The sequence below is a fragment of the Heliangelus exortis genome, chromosome Z (assembly GCF_036169615.1).
Source record: "Heliangelus exortis chromosome Z, bHelExo1.hap1, whole genome shotgun sequence".
Lineage (NCBI taxonomy): Eukaryota > Metazoa > Chordata > Aves > Apodiformes > Trochilidae > Heliangelus > Heliangelus exortis.
In genome coordinates, this window is record NC_092454.1 from 24953931 (window position 1) to 24966215 (window position 12285).

At 39.2% G+C, this 12285-nt stretch overlaps 1 protein-coding gene across 1 annotated transcript in view; it reads right to left on the reverse strand.

Moving 5' to 3' along the window:
- Positions 1–12285, reverse strand: part of SHB (SH2 domain containing adaptor protein B) — a 74126-nt gene that overhangs the window by 16641 nt on the left and 45200 nt on the right. Inside the window, exons 5-6 of the mRNA XM_071731090.1 lie at positions 11718–11837; positions 2899–3122 (exon numbers count right to left, since the gene is read on the reverse strand). Of these exons, the coding sequence (XP_071587191.1) occupies positions 2939–3122; positions 11718–11837 (304 nt within the window). The 3' untranslated portion in view covers positions 2899–2938. The remainder of the gene's footprint in view (positions 1–2898; positions 3123–11717; positions 11838–12285) is intronic.

Sequence of the window (12285 nt, forward strand, 5' to 3'; positions counted from 1 at the left end):
GGACCAAGAATCCTGATCCTTGAAGCCATAATAAACTGTATACAGATTTGTATCATGCATGTTGACCTGATTTTTATGAAACAAGGGATCTCAACCCAAAAGCTGCAGATGACAAAGTGGCACCTGCTGGATTCAACTAACTTTTGATCCCATGAGAAGAAAGATTTGGCAGGACAATCACCTCCATGAGTTAAAGACAATGTGCTTAAAGAAGCCTGGCAAGGCCTTGGTTAACAAAAATGTTGCTTTCTACTGGCAGCTGCTACTGAAGGGTTTATTTTGTTATAGTTTGAGTAGGAGAAACTGTAGCAGGAGGGCTTTCAGACTCGGAGAGGGTCGGCACCCCTGGGGGTCCCTTCCCTCCCATTCCCTGCCCACACTCTATAAAGCTCAGGCAGACCCCAGCCCCTCCTCTCTTTCGCCCGCTCTGTGCTTCGCTGCTGTTCCCCTGCGCTCCTTTACCCCCAGCTCGACGCTGCTCTTCAGAATCCACATCCATCGGGTGCTGGGAAGAGCCCTGGAGCCCTCTCCTGAGTCGGCCCTGCAGCAAGGGGCCCTCAGGAACCTGTCCCTGACACCAGCGAGAGCGGGTTGGGTGGATACATTTGTATACATTTGTATTTTGTCCCTTATCCCTTACATCCTTTCCCCTGTTCTAGTAAACCTGTTTACAGTTTTTTTTTTTTAAATTCCAACTTCAAGTCTCCAGTCTTTATTCTCCTTTTATCTTCCCTTTGGGAGTGGGGTAGGAGTGGTAATAGAGAATAATTCTCTCCTTTGGTTTCTGGTCCACACAAACTGCTATGCTGTGATGAACAGCAGGCCACTAAGCAGCAACAATGCCAGATTCTCAAAACTGCACTGCAACATGTAAGAAAAGAAATATGTATCTGTCCTACGGGGCATGACAGGATTGCCAGAGTTCATAACAAGCAAAGGCTTAGACAGCAGCAGGTGCAGTCTGATTCATCATCTCTGCAAGCTATGCCACCTTCATGAACTCCTCTGGCAAGAGAAAATTTAACATAAAAGTGCCTGCATGCTCTTGCCAGTTGGTGATATAAAGAGGAGAATTAAGAGTTCTGCAAAGACTTCAGGGAAATAAAAGGCACATGTAGGTGAGTACATGAAAAAAAAGGGATGCTCTGTCTCACTTGGAGAGGAATTTTGTCTCTTTCTATTCCCCCTGTGCCACCCTTTTCTCCAAAAAGTGAGAAAGAACCTAGTCCAATGCAGCTTTAAATTCTGGGTGAGATAGGGACAGCCTGACCTGCTGGTGTTGCTGCACAGAATGTCATTGGCCTCCTCACATGTGTATGATCCACTCCCATTCAAACTTTGCCAGTTTTCTTATATAGAACTAAACAAGCTTAAATGGAAGCTTAAATTCATCACCAGTGACATTCCATGGGACATCCTTGAGTTTTTTCATCAGATTACACAACACAATGGAGCACTGCTTTTACAGGCAATAAGTGGTTATTCCATTACAATTTCCAGATTTGCACTTCTTTCTAAGCATACATAAAAGGGAATAGTAGATAAGAAAGCGGAATTAAATAACACACAATTTCACAGTCCTATTGCAGTCTGTAAAATACATAAACTGCATACAACCAGTTTGCTACTACAACAGCTGATGGGTTAACACACAACATTCTAAACATAGGTGGGAGGTAACACAAAGTGAGGGCTCCCAGATTATTTAATCCCCAGTTCCAACTCCTATACAATAATATTTTTCTCACTTAATCCATTCAACAAGCACACAGAGCATGTAGAAAATACGTCTCAAGTGGATGGGTACTGAGTTGGCATGCCTAAGGTACAGAGCAGCTTCTTCAGTGCTTCTGGCTGAAAGCGACAGAGATACAGCAGGGGACTTCTGCTCACAGTAAAAATGAACACTGGTCATAAGGTATGTGTCATGGGACCACCATGTTTTAAGAGTGTCTTGGTACACCAGAAAAATCCTGCTTTGCTACATAACCCCAGTTCTCATTTACACATCTGCAAAAGCAAAGGCTTCTTATGGAAAGGCAGTGTGAGATGCACTTGTTATTTGTCTACCTCAGTGGGACAGATGTTTCATCCAGGTGAATGAGCAAGTGAAGATTTTGCCTACTAAAGCTTTATCAAAGTCTTCGACCCCCCTCATACATGAATACTAACCCACGTATAAAAGTGACTCATTCTCAACTATCTAAAACATTATGGTATAATTGTCCCAAAGAGAATTAGCTGCCTGCATCTATGAATGAAACTTGAAAAGGAAGACAGTAACCCTTAAGTAATTATTGTACCAAAAAGGATAAAAAAATAACTACTTTTAAATTATATCCCCTATTCATAAATAATTGACCATAATTTGCTCTCACAAAATTATTTTAAGATTGTGTGCCTAATAGTTCAATATTTGACTACCTCAAGAAACTACATTAAAAACCAAACCCCATCAAACTAAGTAACAGGAGCTACAGAGACTTGCCTGCTAAGCAGCTCCTCAGGTAAACCAAGAACACCCTAGGGTCCCTCAGAGTAGGCTTACTCTTACACACAGAAGGTTCTCAGGGTAGCAAGAGAATAAAAGTTGCTGGTGTTTTACTGCTGAGAACTTGTTGAATCTGCTCAAAACATGGAGGAAGAACTTCAATTGGGAAGTACTTTGATTCACAGCCAAACTCTGGGAAAGTTATCTGCTTTCCTTGCACCAAGATTTTTGTTATTCTCTTATGTAGAAGCATAGTTCTAGATGTATGGTCCAGCATACGAGTACCATACACAGAGTCCCATGCACAACTCTGCAGAGTGCCACATTCCCAAGGCTAAAGGCTGCCACTCTCCATCACAGACACAAGCACTGGATTCTGGCAATGAATTCTGTGCAACTCAGCTTACCTCTCACCTCCCATCTACAGGAAGGGGTGAGACTATGTTATTAGAGGGTCCGTACAGCCACAGGGTAGAGCAGTGACAAGTGTTCTGCTCCTCTGATAGGCAATTTTTTTGTGGTGTAGTAGTGGATGACTTCAGGAACACTGTCAAAGGGAGGGCTGTTCTGACCCAGAATGTATTTCTCTTTGGTTTTCATCAGCTTCATGTGCATAAAACCTTGACTGCTCCTGCAAGGAAAGCAAAGAGTTAGTTCATGTTTCTGCACGGAAGAGAGAAGCATGACCCTAATAGGCTCTCCGTGACAGAGGGAAATGTAGGAGAACAAAACTCATGTGTTTGCTGGGTGACAGACCAAGACAGTGGCCAGCCTCTGACAGTGACTGGTAATTGTAAATGCCCGTGGACAGTCCATCACAAAGGCTGACTAAGCCCAAGCCAGTTGTTCTTTTTCATCATCTGATTCACCAAGGCATCTGATTCATCATCTATGGCTCATAGTCACGCTGCACAAGGCAGCTCCAGCAGTCCTACTTTTTATCAAAAGAACTTAGTCAATTTCTCTTTCTTTGATAAAACATGTTTTAGGAGCAGACTGGAATCACAGAGAACTCCCCAACAGGTAGCAGATCTCACAAATGTATGCAATCTTTACAGCAACCCACACCAATGCTGGATATCACTCATAACAAAAAGAAATTTTGGATCAAGAAAACCATGAAATACTCCAAATGAAGTTGACCCTATTAGCAAAATGACCTACTCCTGAAAGGCCAATTATTTAATAATATATTATGTCATTCTGCAGCTGCTGGTAAGTACTGCCGGCTGCTGGTATGTACTTTTCCTGGTAATGGCTCAATTTTTAATGAAGAATCCAGCAAGACCTGTGGACTAAATTAAGTCCTTTCACAATAGCAGAGTTAAAAAAACCTCTCATACAAAGCCGATGTAGCTGGAGGTAGAGGGGTCACCCTCATCTTACATAAACAGCAGGATGCCATCCACATACAGCTTATATTTTGAGGACCAAAACTGCATCACTGTTTTCTGATATTTCTATCTTATTTCACAGCAGTGGGATGTCGCCTACATTCCTTCTTTTTAGGCAGCTCGCATTACAATTTTTAAGGGGTGTAGCTCCTGCTGTTAAAATCAGTAGCAAAGCACACTTATTTATGGGGTAGAAGGATTAAGCTCAGTGGATGAAGGACCTCTACCTGCAATCACCGACTCATTTTATCATTACAGTGCCCAGTGACATTTGGTTCTTAAAGTCCTTGAAAGACGACCACGTAAGACTAAGAAACCTGGATATTTTATCTGCACATAGCTTTTCTTTAAAACCAACTGCTAACCAGGACCTTTGTGGAACATTCCACATGATTCAACTGTCAACTCACCATAGCAAATGAAAACCTGTGAAGTTACCTTCAGTCATTAATCTTCAGTCTATCTCCTCTGAAAAATTAGTGACATCTCTTTAAGACCACTCAGTAAAGCACTAGCTTCCACTTTATTTTTAAGGCAGTGTGCTGGAAAACTGGGAGGAAATGGATGCACATCTAACCTAGCATTTGACTGCTGAAAAATGGTTATATCCTACCTTCATACTACCTTATCCATACATTATATCTTCCCCCCTTCAGATGTGATGTTTCTTCACAACTTTTACAGTTAGAACATATAAAAACCTAGCTTCCCTTTTGCAAGTCTTTCCCTCGATAGTCTTTTGTGGCTTGTTTGAAATGGAGGTGGAAATTAAAAAAAATAATTATTATATTACAATAAATATTTCTTGTAAAATATTTCCACAAAAATCACACCCAACCTATTTCTTCCCATGTATTTCTAAGTTTTTTGGGTCCTAAAAAAAACCAAACCAAACCAAACCAAATCAGAATTACTTTCATTAAGTAAAACCCAGTCTGAATGGAAATCCCTCAGAAATGGATTTCAGATGTCATTTTGTGTGAATGCTAAGAAACATTCAATCAATTAACTAATTAATTATTACTGATTAATGTTAATTAAATGCTACTGATTGCTAGTGCTTACAGTGAACAGTTATGTTGTTAGTGATGGGTTGAGTTCTAATTTCTATGACACCTACTTTTCTGGGTGTTGACAACTCTTCAAAGTAAGCATTATTCCAGGCTTACTGGTGGATGAAAGCAAATGTTGTGTTTTCAATTATTTTCCTCCATCTCCCTTACTGCCTTTTAGTTTCCAAAACCTACACTGTGAATGATTATCTACCTTCGCTGTTACAAGTAATCCAACTGAAGTGTCACTCGTTGCAGCTAGAAACATTAAGCTACCATCTTCCAGAGTGAAGAAGTGAAACTGGAAGAAAGTCATCTTAGCACCTTGAAGTCATGCCCTTGTATCATGTTTCAATATTTATATATACGTACAAACCTTCAAGAAGTTTAGTATTTGAAACTGTTCACATCTGAACTAAATTTCCTCTATGCTGCCTCCCCCTTCCCATTTGTTTTTGAAGTCTGTCTTTCATACATCCCTCTTCTGGTATGCACATGCATTCATAGAGATTAAGTGTCTACTAAAAACTGGAAGGGCAGAAGGTATCTACACTTGTTTAGCAGCACTATCATTGCTAGAACAGCAACTAGGATTATAAGGACACTGCTCAACATGGAACCTGCAAGTCGTACTCCTCCCCCCTCCTCTCCTCCTAACTCTTTCAACCTAAACTCTAATTCTGATATTCAAAGGGATTACTAAAACATCAGATGAGGAAAAGGCCTCATGGTTGAACTAGCTGAAAGTTAGTTTCTGCTTAGTTTTCTAAGCTCTGCTGGAGTCTACCTGAACAAGTACAAGCAGAACACATCTGATAGTGACCAGTCCTCCTTTTGGTTTACAGATTTCTCAGAAAGTAATAACTACAAGAACCTACCAGGCTCAAAATTTTCAAAGAGCAGAACCCAAATTCACACAGATGAACACTGATGAAAGCCAGTGCCTCGATGAGACATTCTCATTCTGCAAGAGAAGATGCTGGGACTTGACCTAACTCATGTGATATTGTTACCATGTAAACTATAAATGTTATTATGGTTTCTCAAATACTGCAATAATTCTTTCACAATTTTTTGTTCAGTACCAGTACCAAATCAGACAGTACTGATTCCCTCCCTTCCTTATTGCAACCATTCCCATGAGTTTCAAATACAGAGCAGGAGTTGCTGATCCCTGCAACAAACTTCTTTGGAACTCTCAAGCACAGATGTTTACATAAACACAATACTTGGTATATGACTAATAGTCACACCTTGTTTAAAATGTTTTGCAACACAACTATAAAACCAAGTAACTTCAAATTACAGCTTTCCCACATGCTTTCCTTCTGTTTTTGAAATCCAGTGAGGACAAGAAAGAGAAAGGAATTGTGCAGAGAGCTCCCGAGATTGTGCTGGGTTTGGTCTTTCACCTGAAGTGTGATACAAGAAAGTACAAGTAACATAATTGGATACAAAACCTAGTGGCTTTTTTCCAGAAAACCTTACTGGCCATGTTCACAACCAGAAAAATTAGCCAAGCCTTCTGAAAGCTCTTTTTCTGAAGAAATGCCATTTTATCAAAATGGGTTTTTCTGCATTCATTTTGATGAAATGCCACTTAGACAGGAGAAAAAAAGCAACATATTTGCACTAAACACTGGGGAAAAAAAACTTTATAGCAATGCTGGAGCCTCATGTCGTCTTGTTTTCCTGTTCTGAAATGTCTGTTACATTATATGCTGTCACTCTGAACAAACCTGTAACGTTTCATGCCACCTACAGTAATACAGAAATAAATTATACTCTCTCCTGAAAAAAAACAAACCAAAACATAAATTTATTTTTACTTCCTCTTGATGAGTGCTTACTTCGAAAAATTCTTTACTGGAGATACTCATAGGCTACTTTTCCTGTTTCTTCTTGAAACACAAAGTACATAGGACTGTCATTCTGTGTCTTGACAGCCACTGTCTGCATGGTGTGAGGCCTCTTTGCCTGCCAGCAAGGGCTGGCAGTGTCCATTTGCAACAGCATCCATGTGAAGACCACTGTTGAGCTCAGGATCCACTCTAACCAGTTCCCACCTGCTGCTTTTAGTAAGCATGTTCAGTACAAGCTGGAATTCTGTACAAGTTACAGCATCCTTGATGTCTACTAACAGCCAGGTCCCTATCATTATTAAGGTCAAGAGCAGACTAGTAGTAAATTTTTAAATACTTTCATTCAACTGCTGATTTTGAGAGCCAGAAATCCTGCTAACTCTTTGTAAACAATAGTAACAGGAAGAACCAGTATTTTTTTAAACACTATTACAAAAGTTACTTTCCAAGAGATATTATATGTTTTAAAACAACTAAAAGGTAACAAATCCAGCATTAATCCAAAGCCCAGACCCTACCCAAAGTCTATGTTCTCAACTTTGAGAAGCAGGACCTCTCCTACAAATCAGTCCTGCATTTTCATGACAAAACACTTTGTGAACTTGTATTTGCTATTTAGGGAAAACCACATGCCTGTTTATGAGACCCCAGGATCAGGGTGTCAGTAAACACCATTCAGCTCTGTTCTCTTTAGAGTGGCAATGACTGCACAGAAATTATCTGAAAGGTCAGAAAGCAAAGCCTCAGTGTCTTTACTCATAATGTGCACATTTATCTTATTTCTGAAAGAATACTAATCTCAAAAATTCAAGAACATCTGCATTTTCCAAATTTGAAATGTGAGGTTGGAAATGAGGCTGTGAAGGTTTGGTGCACACTGATGCAAGGAGCTTTGGGAAGAGGAAATTATGACTGAAAGAATTAGCTATTAAGCCCAGCTGATTGCCTAACTGAGCGATATTGAAACATAATACCCTATATTAAGATGCTGTTCTATTGTTACATTAGGAAGGCACCTCTGTGAGCTTGGTGTCCAGTGAAGTAATTGCATAACACCTAAAACACACAAGTGAGATGCATTATGCTTTGGTAATGATGTAACTTCAATGCATGTTTCACACATTTGGAATAGTTATTTTTAGAATTTGAATCAGACAAACAACTCATGTGCACATTCCAAATGCCAGTTAAGCCTGTCTGGCCCTCTCAAAAGTCCACAGAAAGCTTTCCTGCTAATGGAAAACATGGTCTTCAGAGACATCTTCTTTGTGCAATATTCAGTTTAGTAAATGAAATCAATGCACTACCATCTTTTAACTTTTCAAATACAGGTAATGTTTGCGTGTTTTAGGAAACTTAAATTTCTCTTTTTTTACTAGAGAAAAGAAAGCCATAAACCTAAAGACTAGAGTAAGAACTTTTTTTTTAAATAAGCTTGCCAAATGAAGCTAAAGGATAGACTTTAAATTACTAACACTTAATCTCAATACAAAATCAGTATGTCATTCATTTTTCCCCTGAATCAGAAACATGTGAATTTAGCTGAAAAAAATACTGATTCCCACATGCTGGTGAATGTTCTTGAGAAGTACAAACACACCTAAAGGACAATGGTGAATATGAATGCCTGGAGGAAGTATACAACATTTAGAGAGGAACAGAAGCGATTTTTGCCCAAGAATCATGTTGGAGGCACAGAGCTACACAATTGCCAGATCTCACCTAAACCCACAGGGCAATTCCAGATTCCACTGACCTACAGATCAGGTTCTTCCCCATTTCTGTAGCTAAGTAGACTCACTTTGGCTTAAACAACCGTAATAATAAAGAAAACACAGGGTCATTGATCAAGCAATAGAATCACTGATGACAAAAGTAACTCATTGGACTTTGGTATTAACCCAATCAGAACCCTTGCTTTAATGAACCAAAATGGAAAAAAGGTTCATTACATACTGAATTACATACTGAATTACATACTCCTACATACTGAAATAGAAGTGTCTTTGGGCTTGAAACAACATTCCAGAAAAGTCAGCTTCAGCTGTCTAATTTTGTCTGATTGTAGCCAGCATTCTTTTCACTTTCTTGACAATCGTTTCCACACAGTGCTTTTTTTTTTTTTTAATCTAAATGTAGTTCCTGTCTTTTTGCTCTTTAACGTGACTGATTTATGCAGTTACACAACAAAGACCATTTTAATGCTTCTCCCAGAATGTGCCAAAAATTTTCACACATTTTGAAGTGCGAGTTCTAGTAGTGCAGTGCCAGAAACTTAATATTGGAGTTCACTGTCTTTTCACAGCCAATCCTCACATATATAAACACACAATACACATTGACAGCAGAGTTTGCTCTCAATATAGATAAAAGAATTTGCCAGGAGATAATTTTAGTCAAGTGCTCCACACAAAAGGAAACTGAGTTCATTCCCGTGCACGTGTGGTTTTGTTTCAATATAACTTTTTCACAATATTTTACCTAGATGTTATATGTGCCTCTTTATTTCATGTAGTCACGTGTGTGGGTATACAGAAATTCTACCTGCCTCTCATCTCTGCTTACAATGGGCTGAGATATGTGTGTTAATTATCCCATTTGCTCTAAGAGTCAGCTGGAGACTGGTATCTGATTCTTTGATTCTATGACTGATCTTTTCATCTTTTATGCATTGTCCATAGACAAATCATATTTCTTGTGTTCCTGTTATGGATCCACTGCCTGATCCTGGGGTGGTTACCACCTCTCTGTTCTAATCTACCTGCTAGCACAACACAGCTGTTGTACAATCTTTTCTGTTGTATCTGCCTAGGGAGGTTGTTGATGCCCATTCCCTGGAACTGTTCAAGGCCAGGTTGCACGAGGGCTTGTGCAAGCTGGTCTAGTGGCAGGTGTCCCTGCCAATGCAGGGGGGGTTGGATCTTGATGATCTTTAAGGTCCCTTCCAACCCTAACCATTCTATAATTCCGTGATTGTGGTAAAAAAGAAAAAAACATCAGTCAAAGGATAAAACAGAAACTGGATGCTGCTTCAGTAATTATGGGCTGAATACAAAGTAGACCCTACCCATCGAAAAAAAAAAAACAACCCATGAAACAGGGGACTTGCACTCACTAGTTTTCCCATCAGTGAGTAAAGTTTAGTGTGTCCCCTGCTCATGAATTGCTGTGAAAAGCTCATATACAAAACACTACAAAAGAAATACAATTCCATTATTAAACACAGCCTGCCACACTTGTACCAAGGAAACCCAGGTAAAAAGGCTAAAAAAAAACCAAAAAAACACCCTACAAATCTACAGCCAGGATGCTCAGCCTAATGGGAGAATACAGGCTTACAGACAACTTAGTACTTTTCAGAACACATTAATTAATTGATTAATTAGTGAAAGGTGAGTGCAGTCATTTGAAAGTATTTCATTATGGCTTCTGCAGCCATTTTTAATTTTTAATGTGCCTCACCAGTGAAGCAATTTCTCCTCAAACTGTATTACACTTAAAGAAAGTATCAGAAAGACATCACACTTGATTAGATAACCAAGAACAAATTCAATAATTACTTCAGGACTCCTACTAATGTGCTGCCAGAGCAAGCCTGGATGGCTCATGCCTGTAACCTCACAGCTTAGTCTTCAGCATTGCTTTCCCATATTCAAGGTACAGTCACAGCAGATACTCATATCCGTTGCTGCAGGGCTCTACTGCTATCTAAATTTCCCTTTCAACACAGCTGAGTTGGGAAAGGAGGCCTTAAGGGGGCGCCCAGAAGCAGATCAAGTGTTCCTAAAGAAAAATATTCAATGAAGCTGGATTTTGAGATATGCAAGTCCAGTTTATCCTAGTTCTGATGTAATACACTCAGTTTGGCTGGTGAACACTGGCTTTAAACCTACAGCTTTTATTTGGTTTACTTTTCCCAGATTTGGGGTAGCAGTCCCTTCTCCCCTATACATCCATATTCCCATCTCATGTAGAGGGTCCTAGCTAAGGCAACTCTGATAGGTTTTACAAATTTGTCAACATTCTTCACAAAACCAATATCCATACAGAATGCCTTAGGGTCCCCTTTAGTTTGCCATGAGAATCCACAGCTGACAGGGGGTCTTAGTGCTCTACTATCACAACTCCTCTACCTAAGGAGTAGTTAGAATGTTCTTAGGAACAGCACAGGAAGAAAAACAGAAAGGCACAAGGAGATTTCTCTTGAAATTGTACTCAAATCAGAAAATTCATGTGCTGATGCAAGAGTTAAGTGTAATACTTAAAACCAAGTCATATTCCAAGACTTAAAATAATTTATAGGAAAACTAAAGCCTGCCTATATCTGAAGTGTCACATTAAGAGTTGAACATTTCAAAATATCTAGACATCTATGGTTATCAGAGAATACACAAATCAAATGACAAAAGGAACAACAGGAGTTGAACCTCATTTCTAAAGCAGGTGTCTTCTAGTTCAAGAGGGACCTCTGCATTACAGAGACATCCCAACAAAAACAGCAATGGAATTAAAATGTAAAAATAGTCCTACAAAATATTTTTATTAAGCCCTGGAATAGAATCTTAAAACTAGGTTAACATACGCCCTTCTACTCATTCCATAGCTAAAGAAATAAAATACTCAAACAATGTAGTTGCTTATTCAGCCTTAAACAGAAGTAGCAGGAGCTGCTGAAGAAAAAAAAGATTCCAAGTTTATTTATTAAAGTGAGCACCAAGAGACCAAAGAACTCCACACTGCAATATCCAAATGCAGTGACTTGCCACTACACACTATGCAGACTGACAGCCTCAAACTTTCTGGGTGCCCTTCGGAGCTGAACCAATGCAGCCACGGACTAGGTAATTTTCTCTTTTTTGCACAAGAGAAGCTGTGGCATATGAATTGCATTTATTGTGTTTTACTGACAAAAACTTACTTCAGTGAAAGAGAATAGTCATGCTTGCTCGTTTGACTATTTCTCACAAGGTAGCTGCACTCTTTACATAAACGTAACAGGTTTTCTGCATCTGTCCGACTGATTGCTCCGTGATACCATCTAGAAAAAAGCAGAGTGATAATACACATATGTTACAATCCATACTCCTTTCAATACTTCATTTCTTTAAGATATGAATAATGGTTAATATCACATGGGTACCTTTTAAGATCTAACATATTATGGACAAAACCCACATTGCTTCCATTATCTGATGTTAACTTTACAATTGGTGGAGGCCTGTAATTCCTGTCAGCTGAAGGACAAAACTTAGATCAGGAAAACATGTAACAGGATTGGTGTACATATTTATGTTAGAAATTCCCATTCAGAGGAACGCATTATAATCTTTATTTTACAAGATGATCCACAATATATACATGAACTCTACTTCATTCCTGTGATGTATCAGTATTTCAACTAAAATACAAAACAAAAATAGAACCAGCAAAAGCAAAGAAAATGACATGTGAAAAACACAAACGGTTGCGAGTGGGAAAGAGGTGCT